This window comes from Oryzias melastigma, linkage group LG11 (genome assembly GCF_002922805.2).
Source record: "Oryzias melastigma strain HK-1 linkage group LG11, ASM292280v2, whole genome shotgun sequence".
Lineage (NCBI taxonomy): Eukaryota > Metazoa > Chordata > Actinopteri > Beloniformes > Adrianichthyidae > Oryzias > Oryzias melastigma.
The window spans coordinates 4,941,803-4,959,504 of record NC_050522.1 but is presented as its reverse complement, the minus strand read 5'-3'; the positions used below and the strand labels follow the sequence as shown (position 1 = coordinate 4,959,504).

The 17,702-nt window shown below is 42.6% G+C and overlaps 1 protein-coding gene across 3 annotated transcripts in view; it reads left to right on the top strand.

Annotated features, from left to right (window-relative positions):
- Positions 1–17,696, top strand: part of dlgap3 (discs, large (Drosophila) homolog-associated protein 3) — a 30,499-nt gene extending 12,803 nt beyond the window's left edge. The window contains exons 3-11 of one of the 3 annotated variants that reach the window (XM_024259945.2): positions 1,298–1,400; positions 1,474–1,690; positions 4,354–4,877; positions 6,350–6,444; positions 7,106–7,325; positions 11,852–12,146; positions 13,173–13,264; positions 13,374–13,520; positions 15,725–17,696. In XM_024259945.2, the coding sequence (XP_024115713.1) occupies positions 1,298–1,400; positions 1,474–1,690; positions 4,354–4,877; positions 6,350–6,444; positions 7,106–7,325; positions 11,852–12,146; positions 13,173–13,264; positions 13,374–13,520; positions 15,725–16,024 (1,993 nt within the window). In that variant the 3' untranslated portion in view covers positions 16,025–17,696. Of the gene's footprint in view, positions 1–1,291; positions 1,401–1,473; positions 1,691–4,353; positions 4,878–6,349; positions 6,445–7,105; positions 7,326–11,851; positions 12,147–13,172; positions 13,265–13,373; positions 14,059–15,724 lie in introns of those variants that run through there. The other 2 variants (XM_024259936.2, XM_036214243.1) reach the window with 2 other exon arrangements.
- Positions 17,697–17,702: the final 6 nt, after the last annotated feature.

Sequence of the window (17,702 nt, the reverse complement as noted above, 5' to 3'; positions counted from 1 at the left end):
TAGGCCAAATGTGGAGGTGGGCCGGATCCGGCCCGCGGGCCGTAGTTTAGGGTCCCCTGATGTAGACAACAGTCATGAGCTGGTAGCTCTTCTCACCTGCAGCGTCAAGCTTAGGAACACATTTCGAATCTTATAGACTTCTATAGAGAAACAAACAGCTATCACTCATTTTATTTGTCTATTTGATCTGATACATTTTAACATGTTCTTGATAAAACTTTTTTTCATAACATTTTTTCAAATTATAAACTGGCCAATCAGATGTCTCTCATTGAACGTTCAAAACGTTTGCTTTCAGAGGTAGGGGTGTGGCCTTCCAACAAGCTCACTCCTGATTGGTCAGAGTGGTTGCCATAGAAACGTTGATTCAGACCAACTTGGACTAATCACTAATGAAAATAACATGGTGACTGAATTCACCCAATTTGGTTGGAGCTGGAAGTCAGCCATTTTCTATGGGAGGCGTCACACTCGCTCAGTCCAGTTCTTGTATACAGTCAATGGTCCTGGCCCAGGAGTCGCCTGACTGGGCTTAGACTGTCTCTGGGCTTGGAGAGGGTTGGGCCCCTATTTTCACTGAGAGAGGCTCTCAGATCTGCAAGGTGGGATAGGCTCCAGCAACCCCAAGATCCCAAAATGGACAAAGCAGGTTTAAAAAAAACCAAATGAATCTTTGATTTCATATTGGATTCTTATGTTGAATGAAACATCAAACCTTTGATAAAAATAAGAAAAGTGACTTTTTCAAACCTGAGCTGCAGTTTTGACGAATTATGTTTCATCTCTCGAGATTCATATTTATTGAGAGAAAAATGAAGCATTTTCAGGTTAAAATTTTTTTTTTCTTCTCTGTCACATTATGAACAGCATCCTTAGGATTTCAGTTGTACATCTGCACAGTTAAATGTTTACAATTTACTTCTTTAGTCTGACTTCTGCACAAAGATTTGGTTTCACAACCATCAAAGTGACTTAATTTAGGAAAAATTCATCTACATTTGGTCAGTATTTTGCAATATAATAGCCAAATTGTGTAAATGTATTTGATTTTCTTCTAAATAAATACAGATTGCATCTTTTGGATCTAACAATGTTCTAAATCCCCTGAATTGAGGTGGTTGCTGGAGCCTATCCCAGTTACTGTTGCATGAAGGTCAGGTTCCCCCTGACCAGATGTCAGGGAAAAAACTATGAGGAAATTTAGCGTTTATGAGAACTTGATTTCCTTTTTTCGAATGTCTTTTGGTCCAGTTCTGCACTTCAGGGCTGGAATGATGAATTCTTCTGTTAGTTCCAGGTTCTCCTGTAAACAGTGCACAGATTCCTACCCCAACAGCCGCCCTGCGCCTAAATCCCACGCCCGCTCCCGCAGCTACACGCGCTCTCTGACCAGCTCCCAGGTAACGAATGAGTCTGTGGGACCGGCAGGAATGAAAACGACGACTCTAACGCTCTCTCTTCCTCCCCGGTCAGCTCGGAGAGGCCCTCAACCATCAGTTTGAGACGGTGTGCGAGACCATGTTCGGGGAGGTGGAGTCTCAGGCCGTGGAGGCCCTCGATCTTCCAGGCGTGTTCCGCACTCGCAGCCACAGCTACGTCCGGGCCATCCAGGCCGGCTGCTCCCAGGATGACGACTGCCTCTCCGTCTTTTCCATGTCGGGCCCCCAGGGAAGCATCAAGGCGGGGGCCGGTGAGTCCGACAGATGCCGTCTGGCAGAGACAGACACAGAAGGAGTTTATTAGATGTGTCAGTTTTCTCTTGGAAAAGGAAAACCTCTGAGTGCGTCCTTCTTAAATAAGCTTTCAGCCTAATCTTCTGTGTTTGCATATGTTTGCACTCTAAAGGAACAAACCGGCATGCATATGATTCCTCCTGCTCTTTGTTTTCTCCCCCATCGCCCGCCGCCGTCGTGTGATTGCAGCTTTCTCAGGCTCAATAATAGGTACAGGAACATTAGTGATTGTGATGAAAGCCCAGCGTCTCCTGCTGCTTTTGTCTCTTCTGCAATCCTCTCAGCAAAGTCTTCTTCCCTTCTTCTCTTCTTCCCTCTTAATTTGGCCTAATAATCCCCCAGCTCTTCGGTTTTCCTCGTATATTTGGCTTATATTTGTGGTTTTTCAGTGCAGCCTCTTCAGCACTTTGCAGGGTTCGGATTTCCCTCCAACAAATCCCTCAGAGATTTATTAAATGCTGTGAGAAATGTATCATCTTCATCAACAAAACACATTTCTGGATGTGAGCACACAGGAGAGGGTAGAGCTCCCTTTAGCAGATAACTGAGCATAAATATTTAAGAAGCTGTAAGTCAGGAGTGTCAAACTCAATCGCACAAGGGGCCAAAATCCAAAACACACCTTAGGACACGGGCCGAACAGGATAAACATTTATTGAACAACCTAAAACTATATTTTGAAACTTTAAACTTAACTTTTTAACATAATTATGTACTAGATATATATGATTACCTGCAATAATGCTAGTGTGAATTCTGCAAGCTGAATTTGGCTGCTGAAGATGCTGAAATTGATAGCTAAAAACACTGAAGCTGAAAACACTAAAGCTGATAGCCAGCTTAAATATTAGCTAAATACCAAATTAGCCTAAACAAAACTTATAAAAATTAGGTTAGCCAAAACAGCTAGCATGTAGCTGAAAAAATAGCAAAACTTAAAAATAACCTTAAAACTAAAAAAAAAGCCTAAATTAGCCAAAATAGCTAGCACGTAGCTGAAATTTTAGCTAAGCTCCAAAATAGCCTAGGAAATCTCAGTAAATGCAAAAATAGTCCAAAAAGCTAGCAGAATGCCAAGAGTTAAAACTTACAACCGTACCTTTTTTACATAATTATGAATGATAAAAAGGCAGGAATATTATTTCTGAATAAATCAACATAAACCTTAGTTGAAAATGATCTGGAGGGCCAGATAGAATTAACCAGAGGGCCGGATTCGGCCCCCGGGCCTTGACTCTGCCACATGCTGTAAGGGAACTATCCAAAGGTTGTTTTTTTTGTTTGTTTGTTTCTTCAACAACTAATGAGGTTATCTTGGGGTTAGGGCATCTCTACTTAACTACCTGCTGCCTACACTATTTCAGTCCGTCTTTAAAAAAAAAAAAATTCTATTTTTTAAGGATTTTAAGTATGCTTAAAGGCTAAAAAAATACACTAAAAGTCATTCAAATAGCTCTAATTTAACAAATTCCAAACAGAGATAGACCACAAATAGTCAATAAACTGATTATTTTAATCACTGTTGACACTAAGCTACCCACATTTGCTGCATTGAGATGATGCTATGTGACACAGGGTGTCTTTATTTTGAAAGAAATGCCATTCATTTAGCACAGGAGGCCAAAATCTGAAACACACCTCATGTTGCGGGCCGAACAGGATAAACATTTATTGAACACTCTAAAACTGTGTTGTTAAAACTTTAAAACTGTAACTTTTTAACATAACAATGAATAAAAATAGGTAGGAATATTATTCCAGAATAAATCAATACAAACCTTAAATTAATTTTAATATTTTACTCTCCATAAGAATATATGTTGCCAAAATTATACAAGTTAGAAATAAGCTTAAGATGACATCAGGGCATTAATACCATCCATCCATCCATCTTCTTGTCCGCTTCTTCCCTTTCGGGGTCGCGGGGTGCCGGAGCCTATCCCCGCTACTGAAGGGCGAAGGCGGGGTACACCCTGGACAGGTCGCCAGTCTGTCACAGGGCCTCAATCACACACCCATTCACTCTCACAGTCACACCTAGGGGCAATTCAGAGTCACCAATGAACCTACGAAGCATGTTTTTGGATGGTGGGAGGAAGCCGGAGTCCCCGGTGAAAACCCACGCATGCACGGGGAGAACATGCAAACTCCACACAGAAAGGTCCCAGCTGGGATTCGAACCGGGACCTTCTCGCTGTGAGGCAAGAGCGCTAACCACTGCGCCACCGTGCAGCCCGCGGCATTAATAACAATAAAATAAAATGATCTGGAGGGCCGAAACATTCAATAAATGTTTGTCCTGTTCGACCTAAGGTGTGTTTTGGATTTCGGTCGCTTGTGCGATTGAGTTTGACATCTCTGTACTCAACAATATCTTCTGTGAAACGACAGGAGCTAACGACGCTAGCAACTGTTGCTAAGGACTTTTCTGACACTGAGATCCAATGACAACAGCATATGCAGTTTTAAACATAAAGGAAATACAAAGTTATCATCAAATAAACGTGGACATGCAGAAGATATTGCTCAGTAGACACTGAACTTTCATATTAAGGCGCGGGCCGCCAGTTGAGACCCCTGGTCTAACCTCTCCGTCTTCCTCTTTCCTCCCACTCCTCAGTCTTTCCATACCGTAAAGGTGCTCCTCCTCCCCTCCCACCTCGCATGTCAAAGTCTTCACTCTCCGTGCGAGCCCAGAGCAGCACCGAGTCCACCCAGGACGCCTACTTTCAGGGCAGCGGGCAGATGGCCCCGGGCACCGGTCAGGGGTGCCCCAAGCACCACAGCAACTCCATTGATCTGGGGAGCTCCGACGGGCCCTCAGGTCGCGCGTCCAGAGGAGGCTACTACACCACCAGCGGTCCCGGCCGTTTCCGCCAGCACAGCAACTCCGCAGAGAGCCTGGACGGGTTCAGGGGTTCCAGAGAGCTGGTTCCGTATGGAGGGGGTCCCGGCGTGAGGACCAAGCACAGCTGCTCCGCTGACAACCTGCTGGAGGGGCCGCCGAGGCCGGCCAAGGAGAGGATCGGAGGCAGCCTGGGAAAGTCGTCCTCTCTGACTCAGAACAACATGATTCTGAGCAAAGCGGCGGGGCAGGACGACGGGCGCGGGGGCAGGAAGTGGAGGCCCTCCATCGCGGTGCAGGTGGAGTGATCTGCTGTACTAAAGATGTAAAAGAGCGCTAGAACGCTGTAGTTACTCTGTAAAAAGTGAAACAGTTGATCAATTAACAAAGGGACTGTAATTTAAACAATTAAAACATTAGTTCTTATCTAATTGATTATTGGAATAATCATTTTAAATGTAACAGATTACAGATTTTTCGTTAACTGATCCACTGTTTCACTTTTTACTTTTTACAACTAGGACAAAAAAATTCCAGAGTCCAGCTTGTTTGAACATCTTTGATTTCCTTTCATATAGATCAGTCCTCAATTTCACCCCATTCAGCAATATTTGGAGCACGTGAAGATAGTGTTACATTCTAAAAATAACCCTCGGCAAGTGAAATCTGCAAAATGGGATCATAGACGTTTTAAGGCTTTAAAAAACGTATAAAATTAAATGTAAAAAAAATGTAAAAATACACTAAAATAAAAAAAAATGCATTTATGTAGATATAAATATAAATAAACATAAAAATATGATTTTCACAGACAGACATGAACATTTTTACACTTTTCTCTCTTGCTTAAACTCTTGGAAGCTCAAACTTTCATAGAAAAATAAAGCAAATATTATAGGATGAAAACAAAGATCTGATTGCGGTTGAAGATTTATGTAAATTTGGCAATGCATTTTGAACAGGAGGAACGGCACGGAGGAAATTGATTGATAATATTCTGTAGCCAATCAGAGAACACAATGCGCTGTTAAAAAAGCCCCCAAAAAACAGGCAAAATTGCACTGAAAAAAAAGAAGCAAACCTGCAAAGGTAAAGTTTAAAGTTTTGGATAACACTTTGGCAAAGGTTTGTACAGCTTGTTGTCATTCAGGTAAATTTCTAAAATGCCCATGAGCTTCTTTAGGCTGAGAAATTGATTTGCCTGCATTAGCATTAGCATTAGCATAAGCTAAAGATAATATCTTAGTCACAACTGCCCTTACAGGTGGATATGGGCTGTCTGTGGGTGAAAAATGGACAAACCTGTACAGGGTACACAGATAAACAAACAGCTAGCTGGAAGGGGGGGGGGATAAGCCAGAGGCGAGGTCCACTAACAAGAACAGGACAAATCCTTTTGATCCAGTTATAAAACACAAATAAAACTAAATGTTATAAAATAGTTGATATCTTTCAAGAAGCATGACTAGAATAAATTATATTGCGATCTTTGCCAGGCTAATGCTAGATGTGAGGCTGTAAGCTAGCAGAGAGAATGTAAATAATAATAAAGGGTTGATGGGAAATTAGCGGGATAACTTCCGCGCCAACAACTCAGAGGCAAATTTCTAATGAGCTCCTTCCGCTCTGTCTTAAAGAAACGACACAGGCTTTTACATTTTGGCTAAAACCTCATAATGATAATGAAAAGACTGCTGGGAAAGCTTTTAGAATAGACGATAGTTCTCTTCAGCTGTGTGTTTCAGAGGAATGACTGTCCGTTCTGCCGCAGGTGGATAGCTCGGAGACGCTGTCGGACTCGGACGTGGAGGGGAAGGCTCTCACAGAGGTCCACTCCATAGGAGTCCAGGTGGAAGACGAGAAGAGGTAAAGCCACAGTGCTCATTCACTCAACACTTCAGTGGTTCCTTTGTTTTAATGTATGAATTCTCTGTATAATTTCAATCTATTATTTAAAAATAAATGCATCTTCCTGAGCGCCTGCCAGTGCAGCCGGATGTGACTGATTTCCAGTTCGGATCCTATTAATTCATTTAAAATTTAATCAGACGTCGCAGCTTGAACTCAGTAACACTTTGTTCCAAGAATGTCCTGTTTTCTGCCGTTGGTGAGCGTAACCATGACTACCACAAATCATACACTCAACATGACTCTGACACGAGGCCTCAGCGCCTCTCCTAATTATACCTATCATTGTTTAAAGCTCAGATGTGCATTCAGACACCTGTTTACCGCGTCCTCCGCCTCCTCCGACCATCACAGATGAAACGAGGACAATGTGTGGAGAAACGTGTGACCAGTCACACAAAGCTGAGTCAGATCGCGGCGAGTAAACACTCATGGCTGAGTCCACAGACGTGACATTTGCACACATTGATCAGTCATATGCCAAAGGATTTAGCTGGATTTTCATAACCAGGCGAGTAGCTGTGACTTAAATGGGGATGTGCGTTTATCAGGAGATGAAAACATTTGGAGGAAGGTTAGTGTGCGTGAGTGGACGGCTCTGAGCGGCTCTGTCTTCCAGGCGAGCCCGTTTCAAGCGCTCCAACAGCGTGACCGCGAGCGTGCAGGCCGACCTGGACCCCGAGGGCTTCCCGGGGCTGAGCGTGGCCGTGCCAACGCAGGACAAGAGTCTTCAGTTCGGCTGCTCCTTTCAGAGGCACTCGTCGGAGCCCGAGTCTGCCAGCCAGTACACCGAGTGCCACCGCACCGTCCACACACAAGGACAGTGGGCCTACAGAGAGGTGAGCGCGCTCCTTTAAAGCGCTAATGTCACAAACGACAAGACAGTTTGCACTAATTACTTCTGCTGAAGCACTTTCTTCTGGGATTTCTTAAAAAACCAACAACCTGTCACTTCACTAAACCTAAGAGTGACTAAGAGCTGTAGCAAGACCTGAAGTGGGAGCGCTGATGCTCTATTAACCTGTTTTAATCAGAAAACAATCCTGTCAAGTGATTCCACTTCACGCTTTGTGATTTGTGATGAGATCTGGAAATGTTTAATGAAAAAAAAGATGTAACCTCTTTTTCTCCAGTGCCCCTCTGGTGATGACAGGTGAGGAAAAGACTCGAACACAAACATTTAGGCCGAGATCCAAGCCTCGAGGGCCGGTGTTTTTACTGGCCAAACACACCTGATCCAGGTAATCAGCAGCAGATGAGACCGGATTTCTGGAAAGACCAGCAGGAGGCCGGCCCTCGAGGCCTGGAGTCTGAGGAGGTCCTGGGTAGTTTGGCGCCCTAGTGCATATTTTAAGGATGGAAGTGGGCAGTTTGGGTCAAGAAAATCTTTGGTGGAAAAAGACAAAACCCAAAAAAACTGGCAATGTTTGTTTTTCTTTCTTAGTACGCCTGTGCACCCCTATGAGATTGTGCCCTGAGTGACCGCCCACATTGCCCCCCAGCCAGCAAAGCCAAGTGGGCCTATGTGCTTAAAAAGTGGGCAGAAAATGTGGGCCCCAAATGGGATTGTCCGAAGTTTCCGTGGTGGCCCCACCTGTGTTCGCCCACATTGGATTAAGTGGACACTCATTGGGTTGGTTCTCTACGCTAGCCAGCTGCCTGGTGGAATGCATAGCGAGCTAGTAAGCTCCTCTGTACCTAGCTAGTGACCTCTGATGTATAGAGCTAGCGTGATCAGTTGTAGTGAGCTAGTGATCTCATCTGTACCTAGCTAGCGAGCTCCGTTGTAGCGAGCTCCTCTGTATCCAGCGGGCAAGCTCTTCTGTATCAAGCTAGCGGGCTCCGCTCTATCAAGCTAGTGAGCTCTTCTGTATCAAGCTAGCAAGCTGCTCTGTATCAAACTAGCGAGCTTCGCTCTATCGAGCTAGCGAGCTCTTCTGTATCAAGCTAGCTAGCTCCGCTCTATCGAGCTAGCAAGCTTTTCTGTATCAAGCTAGCGGGCTCCACTCTATCGAGCTAGCGAGCTTCTTTGTATCAAGCTAGCGAGCTTCTTTGTATCAAGCTAGCGAGCTTCGCTCTATCGAGCTAGCGAGCTTCTTTGTATCAAGCTAGCGAGCTCCGCTCTATCGAGCTAGCTAGCGAGCTCCGCTCTATCGAGCTAGCTTGCTCTTCTGTATCTAGCTAGCAAGCTCCACTCTATCGAGCAAGCAATCTCCTCTGTATCAAGCTAGCTAGCTCCGCTCTATCGAGCTAGCGAGCTTCTCTGTATCAAGCTAGCTAGCTCCGCTCTATCGAGCTAGCAAGCTTCTCTGTATCAAGCTAGCAAGATGCTCTGTATCAAGCTAGCTAGCTCCGCTCTATCGAGCTAGCGACCTCCTCTGTATCGAGCTAGGGCTAGGCAGCTCCTCTCCAATTTTCTGCCCACTTTTAAACTATAAGGGGCCCACCCACCCTTGCTGGCTATGCCATAGGTACAACTGGCACTGTCTAGAGTTTGACACCCCTGATTTAGACTGTCTGTGGAACTGTTGGGGCGACATGAAAATCTTGCTGAAAAAGTCAGATACACATTTTACAGATATTATATTTTATCCAGTCTGATAAAATGCACCTTAAGCTAAAAATAAATTATAAAATGTACTTTTGTTGTTGTCCCTCCAGGACTCACAACAGCAAATCAGCTTTCACTGATTTACCAACACATTCTCCCTCTGAACTCCTCATATATGGACAGATAGTTTGGGCTCCCTCTCCCCCACTCTCTAATTATTTGGGTGTCCCATTCCAAGATCTTTGACCCTGCTGCATTGCTGACACCCAAGCATTCACTTCTTAGCAAAGATCCGTTCATAATGTTCTTTTGTCCAGATCGAAGGAGAATCTGCCAACACAGAAGAGTCACCTGTTCTTGATGGTCCTGGTATCTCGATGCCATTTGCTATGTAACTCTCATCTCCCCTTTTCTCTTCTTCATCCTCTCCTTTGGAAGATTTGACCTGCACATCTTCATCCTCACTTGGGATCTTCCTCTTAAACATCTGATTCAATTTCCCTGCATTTCTCTTTTTATTTACGTTTGTCTTTGAAACAATTTGCTGCTTTATTTCACCATGTCACCATTTAATTTTTCTATTTTCTACTGGTGCAAATACTTTTTAACTCTAGAAAGTAAAACTCTAAAAAGCTTAAAGCTAAGTTTTGAACAGTCATATTGATTTGCCGTATGAAAGGCTTGGAGTCCAGAATTCTTGACACAGCACAGCCCCCACTGGAGCCAGAGGGGGTGTTGGTGTAAATCCTGTAAAGTCACCAACATCTACATTTTTATTCACATTCATGTATTAAACAAAACAATTTCAGCTCTAGAAACAATAGAGCCAGCAGCACTGTGGAGGGTTCAGTATTATTATTTTTATTGATTTACCAGGAACCACATTTAGTTGAGCTTAAAAGTTTGTTTTTTTCTCATTTCTGTTTAATACCTGGAGGAAAAAGGATCCAACAAGCCCGTTTTTACCATGAGCTGGCTGAGAGCAGGTGTGATAAACTAAAACAACCAAAACAGACTGTAATATTTTCAAGACATTATTTCGCTCTAATTTTGTTTGGGTTTCCCACTCTTGGATTTTGCTTGAGGTTGAAAAAGTCCAATCCATAAAAACGAGGCAGCATCTACAAACCGTGAAGATACAAAACACTCCAAATTGCTTCAAACCAGGAGTAAAAGTAAGCTGGAGCGGTACTGAGCGGCGTTCCGGTAAAGAAATTTGAAGGCGGACCGCCGCTCCTGCTGGAAGGAGATCAGCTGTGGAGCCAGTTTTCTCTGCATAACACATGACAGAAGCCGCGGTCGCTTTTGTGAAAGAAAAACAGGAAAACAGGCAGTTCTTTATTTGGATGTTTGTTCGTAGTGGCACGTCGGCCAGTTGACTAAATGCTCTGGATCTCTGTCTCTGCTGGTCTGAGCTCTTTTGCTTCTGTAACAGCACATCCTCGTTCCCGGGTCGTCGCACGTTGTCCGCATCACTTTGTGACGTTTAGGGTGTCCCCGGATCATCGTTTTTTGACGTGCAGGCTGCTCCCATTAAGTCATATGTCCCCGACCTCCAGGCCAATGTTCATATCAATGCCTGATAAATTTTTAGTTTTGAAGCTAAAAAAAAAAAAGTTTGGGAATTGAAATTTTGAGTTTTGAAACCTAAAAAAAACGAACACTTGTTTTAGAATAGCAAAGTTTCTGACATTTTTTCATTTATTTTTGGCCCACTAATATTTTTTCAATTTGTTTTTTTGGGGGGTGTTAAATAATATTGGCTCCAATTTGGCTCCATACAACGGGACAAGAACAACAATAAATGATTAATACATTTCTCATTGGTCAGTTTAAATTCAATAAACAGTTAGTTCAAGACAGAAAAAGTAAATGAGAGTGGGGAGATGAGAGTTACATAGCAAATGGCATCGAGATACCAGGACCATCAAGAACAGGTGACTCTTCTGTGTTGGCAGATTCTCCTTCAATCTGGACAAAAGAACATTATGAACGGATCTTTGCCAAGAACTGATTGTTTGGCTGTCAAAAATGCAGCAGGGTCAAAGATCTTGGATTGTCTCATGGGGAGGATTGTACCAGAAAAAAAATCTACTTTCACCCCTTCTTCAAACATACCACCAATTTCTTTTTTTTTTTAGAAAAAGATTGATGTCTCCAACAAACGTTTATACCGCAGTCCATATTTTTGATGTTTTGCCATTTATCTCTTTTTTTTTTGTTTGTTTTGTACATTGCACTTGCAATCTGATTGGCTGTAGAACATTGTCACTCAACCTTCTCAGTTTAATTGTTTCTCTGCATATTTTCTTGCACAATTTTCCTTGAAAATGCTGAGATTTTGATCTCTGGATGGCTGGAAATCGTGTCTGTTGTGGATGAATAATAATAACAGACATCTCCTCAGCCTGTAGCTGGTCTTTTAAGAGGTTCATACAGTTCGAGATAAGTTGTAGCCACAAAATTAATGGACACCACAACAGCTGATCGCTACAAAGTATCGTCATCATAAAAGAAAAAAAAATCTACCAGTATTTTGTCATTGCTGACCAATCAGAGGAGGCTGTTGTTCTCAGATGAAGACATACTTTAAAGCTTTTTGTGTAACTCTTGTTCTAATGCAATCTTATCTTAAACACAGAAACTTGACCTTCACTATACAATTTAGTTGAATTTTGTAAATCAGATCAGTCACACCACTTCCTGAAACGTGTTTTTAGCTACAAGACTCCCACATCTTCATTCTCTGTCACTGACGCTCCAGTTCATCAGACCGGATCACCTCATTCACTTTTCGATCTGTTTTCATCCCAGGACTTCATCCAGGGGGGGTACACCGCGGAGGCGTGTCAGGCGGACCCGCGGCCCCACCAGCACCCTCACCTCCCTCCGCGCTCCCACTCTCCTCTGCCGATCAGCGCCGAGCGTGCTTGGGCCGGGACCCCGTCCCTGGAGGGCCCGCGGAGCCTGCCGGACTCGGGTCGAGCTTCCCCCTGCATGAGGGATGGGGAGTTCTTCTTGCGCCTCCTGCAGACAGAAGTGGAGAGGATGGAAGGATGGTGCCAGAACATGGAGAAGGAGGCTGAGGAGAATGAACTTCCAGAGGAGAGTGAGTTCTGGAGCTGTTACAGATTCGGGCTGTGAAATAAATCAAAATGAAATAACGCGTTAACATGTATCAGGAATCGATTAACTAATCAATCGATTAACTAAAAAATTCACTAATTAATCGCAAACTGGGAAAAATTAATTGTGATTAATCGCTATAATTTTTTTTGACTCATTATTTGCTGACCACTTTTTATCTGCGAATAATCAAAATATGAAATTAAACTCTACATTTAGGAAATGTATTTTTAATTACTGCTGTCAATCGATTACAAAAAATTTGATTATTTGCGCTTTTGTTTTGGGATTAATCACGATTAATCACAATGTTTTACCAGATAAAATTTATTTGTACAAAATGGCACCGGACCAGGGATCAAATAATCTGCTTTTTTGTGAAAAAGTGATCTAAACCACAAAAATAGCAAAAATAAAGTAATTAAAACCAATTTAATATTTATTTCATTTGTAGGTGACCATGGCGTAACTGGGGTAAAAACCGATTAAATGTTTTAACGCACGCCGTGGAAGCCTGCACCATTGAGTTGAAGTAAAGAACTGTTTTTTCAATTAATTTGCATTAATACATATTAATACGTTAATTCTTTTTGATTGATTGCATGCGTTAATGTTCACAGCAGTAGTATTAATGCAAATAAATCATAGTCCGGTGCCACATTGTACAAATAAATTTTACCTGGTAAAACATTGTGATTAATTGTGATCAATTCCAACCCAAAAGTGAAATTAATCAGATTTTATTTTTTGTGATCAATTGACAACAGTAATTAAAAAAAAGGTTCTAAATGTAGAGTTTCGTGTGTGATTCCATATTGTGATTATTCGCAGATAATAAGTGGTCGGCAAATACTGAGACTAAAAAAAAAAAAAAAAAAAAAGCGATTAATTGCGATTAATTTTTTCCAGGTTTGCGATTAATTTGTTAATTTTTTTCAAATTGATTCCCAGCCCTAATATATATGTAAATCAAATTTCTTTATGCTCAAATGAGTGATTTTTCTTGCAGTTCTTGAGCTGATTCGAAACGCGGTCGGCAGCGCACAGATCCTCATGTCCCAAAAGGTTCAACAGTTCTTCCGCCTCTGCCAGCAAAGTGTGGTCAGTTTGACGACGCTTCAATTTCAGAAATAGACATACAGAACTTTTGGGTTTTTAACTCTCAGCATGTCCCAACCTGTAATGTGGTACTCTGTCCGTGCAAACCCAGGACCCATCGGCCTACCCCCAGCCCACATCTCAGGACCTGGCTTCCTTCTGGGACCTGCTCCAGCTCAACATAGAGGACGTCAGGATCAAGTTTCAGGACCTCCAGCGGATCAAGGACTCCGGCTGGAGGCTCCCACCTGAAAAGAAGGTGAGAAACCTGGTGGTCCAAGTAACTCTGGTTTCTTTGGTGTCCTCTCCCAGAGCGAGGACTGATGCGTGCGGCGAGGAGCACACGTGGTTGTGACCAGCGCGCCTTTGGAAAGACTTCAGAGCAACAAAACGTATCGAGCTTCCAACAGGGCTGTTGAGAGTTTAAGTCTCACTCACATCTTTTTTTTAATCTACTGTAAAAGTGTTCCCAGTGGTCTTTTAATTATGATTGTCATTTTTAGCTAAAATAAAAATAATTTAAAAAAATACCTGTGTTCTTTTCTAAGACAGTTTCTGTAGGGCAGCAGGATTAAGGCTCAATCGATTAATTGATCTGAATCAATCTAAGCTTAATAGATCAATAATAGATTCATAAAGGTAGAGATAAATCTAATGCGTAAAGATAAAGTCTGCTAGCTTGATGCTAATGGGATCCCATTGAAGGGCTAATGCTAATGTATTCCTGAGTAAATGAACATCTTTATACACTCACAGGCAGGAATTTTCCAAACTCATCTAAGGAAATATTTTTTTAAAGTTACCATTTATCACAGTCTTTTGCTCACATTTTCTTCTTCTGAAATAAGGTGTAATTATAAAGTGCGATCGCCACCTAGTGGTCAAACTGAAACGCCTCCAGGAGAATCAGTACAATTGTTGGAGCTTTTAGAATCCCTAACACTTTATGGTAATAACAATCTCGTTTTTATTTCACTATGTGAACTGTATCAGATTAATATGAATATCTTTAAAAATATGTAGATTATTAATGAATTTCAAAACAAGCGTGTCTAAATGTGTAAATCCTCTGAGTTGTGGGCTGGACTGTTGCTGCAGAGCCAGCCCGCCCCACTTCCTGTCACCCATCTGTTTACATACCCCCAGCCTAACATTACTAAAACAGCGAGCAGTATCAAAGCTTTGTAGCCGTACAGTTTCAAACCAGATTTCAGCTCAGATGAGGAAAACAAAGGCGTTCATAGCTCTATGTGTCATCAGAAAATGATGGAGCAGTGATTCACCCAGCGTATTTTCTGACAAAGCTACAACCTTTTTCCAACAGCATTTTTTTCATCTGCTCATAATTCACAATGATTTGAATAAAGAAATACCAAAAACGCAATTTAAGCCTAATTTTCTTTATCTGTGTCCAATATCAGAGGTCTGCAACCTTTGATTCACAAAGAGTCGTTTGGTCCAGTTCTCTACTGACCAAAACCGAGCAAGTGCCGCAAAGTCAATGTTTAGAAAAATACACTTTAGCTATGTTTTTGTACCCATTTATCTAGGAAGTATGATTTAAATATTACAATTATTTAATTAATATAATTGTCTGTAAAAACATTTTAAAGGGTATCCAAACAGGGAAGTTGGAGGCTGACTCCGCCCACAGCCAAAATTTGAAAATCTTGTCTTGGCTTGGGGGCCGGACTGTTAACATTACTGGAGCTTCAGGTCATGACGTCAGACTTCTGAAACTTAAATGGTTTGACCGATCACAAAATTCAACTGTAATTCCTCGAGTCAACCTGTAGGGGGCAGCACACATGTGGTTTTTGACTATATTTTCAAGAATCAAAAAATTTTATTATAATATATAAAAAATTTGTCAATGACCAATGCACTTCACTTGCACTTGGGCTTTTGTTAGGCATTTTATGTTACAGCCTTTGCTGAGAAAGTTGATCTCAATACAATGTTACAAAATAAAGTATTTCTGATGAAAACTATTAATTTTGCCATTCTTGTTTTCATAATTAATGTAGAACTGTTAAATTCCACGAAGCATACATTTTTTTTCCTTAAAAAAAGGCCACATATTAATTTGCGATTAATCGCAAGTTAACTATGGACAATGCGATTAATCGAGATTAAAAAATTGAATCGCCTGACAGCTCTAATATATATATATATATATGTATATATATATATATATATATATATATATATATATATATATATATATATATATATATATATATATATACATACACAATATATACGGCTCACAAACTACAAAATTATGGATTGGATACTAAAATGTTTCTCTCCTCTTTTTTATTCTTTATTTGTTTCATCCATTTTTTTCATTATTGGTCCTTTATTTTTTTTTATTTTTTTTTATACCCAAATCTCCCCAAACGCCCCATTTTTTGTTTTCCTCCTCCCCATCATGTCTACATTCCACCGTCCACCGACTAGGAGGACAAGAAGCTTCCTCCCCCATTACCAAAGAAGCCAGCAGGGGGCGTGAGCGGCAGCCTCCGGGCCGACAGCGTGGGGGATGGGGGCGCAGGAGGTGGCGGCCTGGTGGTGCCGCGAGTGGGAGGCCACACCTTGCCCATCAGGGAGAAATCGCTGGACCTCGGGGACCGTCAGAGGGCGGAGGCGCGGCGGAGGCTGCTGCAAACCAAGCGCACCGCCTCCTTCAGGCAGAACTCGGCCACGGAGAGCGCCGACAGCATCGAGATCTACATCCCTGAAGCCCAGACTCGACTTTGAACGCCCTCCCCTTACAGAGCTTAGATCTTCTGCAAGTCGTTGCCGTTTCTCTCATGAGAGTTTTCCATCACTTCACTTAGGAAACAAGCAACGACAGCCATCGTAGTGTCTTGAAATTCTGACATTTTAACACAGAGGCCTAGACCTTAAGTGGTAGCTAGCAGACGACTTTTAGGTTGCAGAAGTTCTTTCTTATATTTGTCCACTTTTTTTAAGAAGCAGGGGGTCTTAAAGTAGCAGCATGCATGTGCGTATTCACCATCTCCATCTCAGAAGATAAAGGGCTTAACTGGCACAAGACCTCTGACTAACTCCCTGATGCCATCTTCAACAAAATCATGTCTGTGTTTCACTTCTGATTCCGGACAGATCTGTACTTTCCGATGCTGGATCAGCGTGGAATACTATGAAAACCGACCCAGCCAGCAATGCCAAGTGGGCCCCATATGGTTTAAAAGTGGGCAGAAAATGTGGGATCCGATTGGGTTTGTCCGCAGTTTCTGTGGTGGTCCCACCTGTGTTTGCCCACTAGGCTTAAGAGGACACTCAGTGGGTAGGCTCACTATGTCCGGCAGCCGTGGACAGTGGAGCTTGCTACCTCAATACGGCAGAGCTTGCTACCTCGATAAAGCAGAGCTCGCTAGCTTGCTGGAGATGAGCTCGCTAGCATGCTACAGTAGAGCTCCCTAGCAGGGTACTGTGGACCTTGCTAGCTCGATAAAGCACAGCTCGCTAGCTTGCTAGAGATTAGCTTGCTAGCATGCTACAGTGGACTTCCCTTGCAGGGTACAGTGGAACTTGCTACAGAAAAGCTCAATAGCATGCTACAGTGGACCTTGCTAGCTTGCTATAGAAGAGCTCGCTAGCAAGCTACAGTGGAGCTTGATAGCATGCTACAGTAGACCTAGCTAGCTTGCTATAAAAGAGCTCGCTAGCAGGCTATAGAAGAGCTTGGTAGCATGCTACAGTAGACCTTACTAGCTTGCTACACTGAAACTTGCTAGCTCGCTATAGAAGAGCTTGTTAGCAGGGTACGATGGAGCTTGCTAGCATGCTACAGTGGAGCTTGCTAGCACACTGCAGTAAAGATTGCTAGCTTGCTATAGAAGAGCTTACTAGCAGGTTACAGTGGAGCTTGCTAGCTTACTTCAGAAGAGCTTGCTAGCATGCTACAATATAGCTTGCTAAAGTGGAGCTTGCTAGAATGCTACAGCGGAGTTAAACTGTCCTCTGGGCAGCAGGTTAGGGTTACAAGCTGAACAACACTGAATCCCCACTTAAGTCAATTCGGGCAAACACAGGTGGGGCCACTACGGAGACTGGGGACAAACCCAATTTGGGCCCAAATGTTCTCCCTACTTTAAAACCATATGGGGCCCACTTGGCCTTGCTGGCTGGGGCGTTGAGCATCTCCGAAGCATCCGAAACCAAACTGGAATTTCACTCCTCCCATCTTTTCTGCAGACTCCTCTCAGCATTGAGGCTCATTGAATGTGCAAGTGCTGTTTGTACATAGAGTGCACACTCACGTTTGCCAAAAAGAGCTTTTTTTTTTTTTTTTGCAGTGTAGCATCACAGCCTCCAGAGTCAGAGGCAGAAAGTAGAACCGTTTGCTTTTGGCGTCGTCTCTCTCTCTGAAGTGTTGGGAGTTTGTAGAGCTGATTTTTTTTTTTTTTTT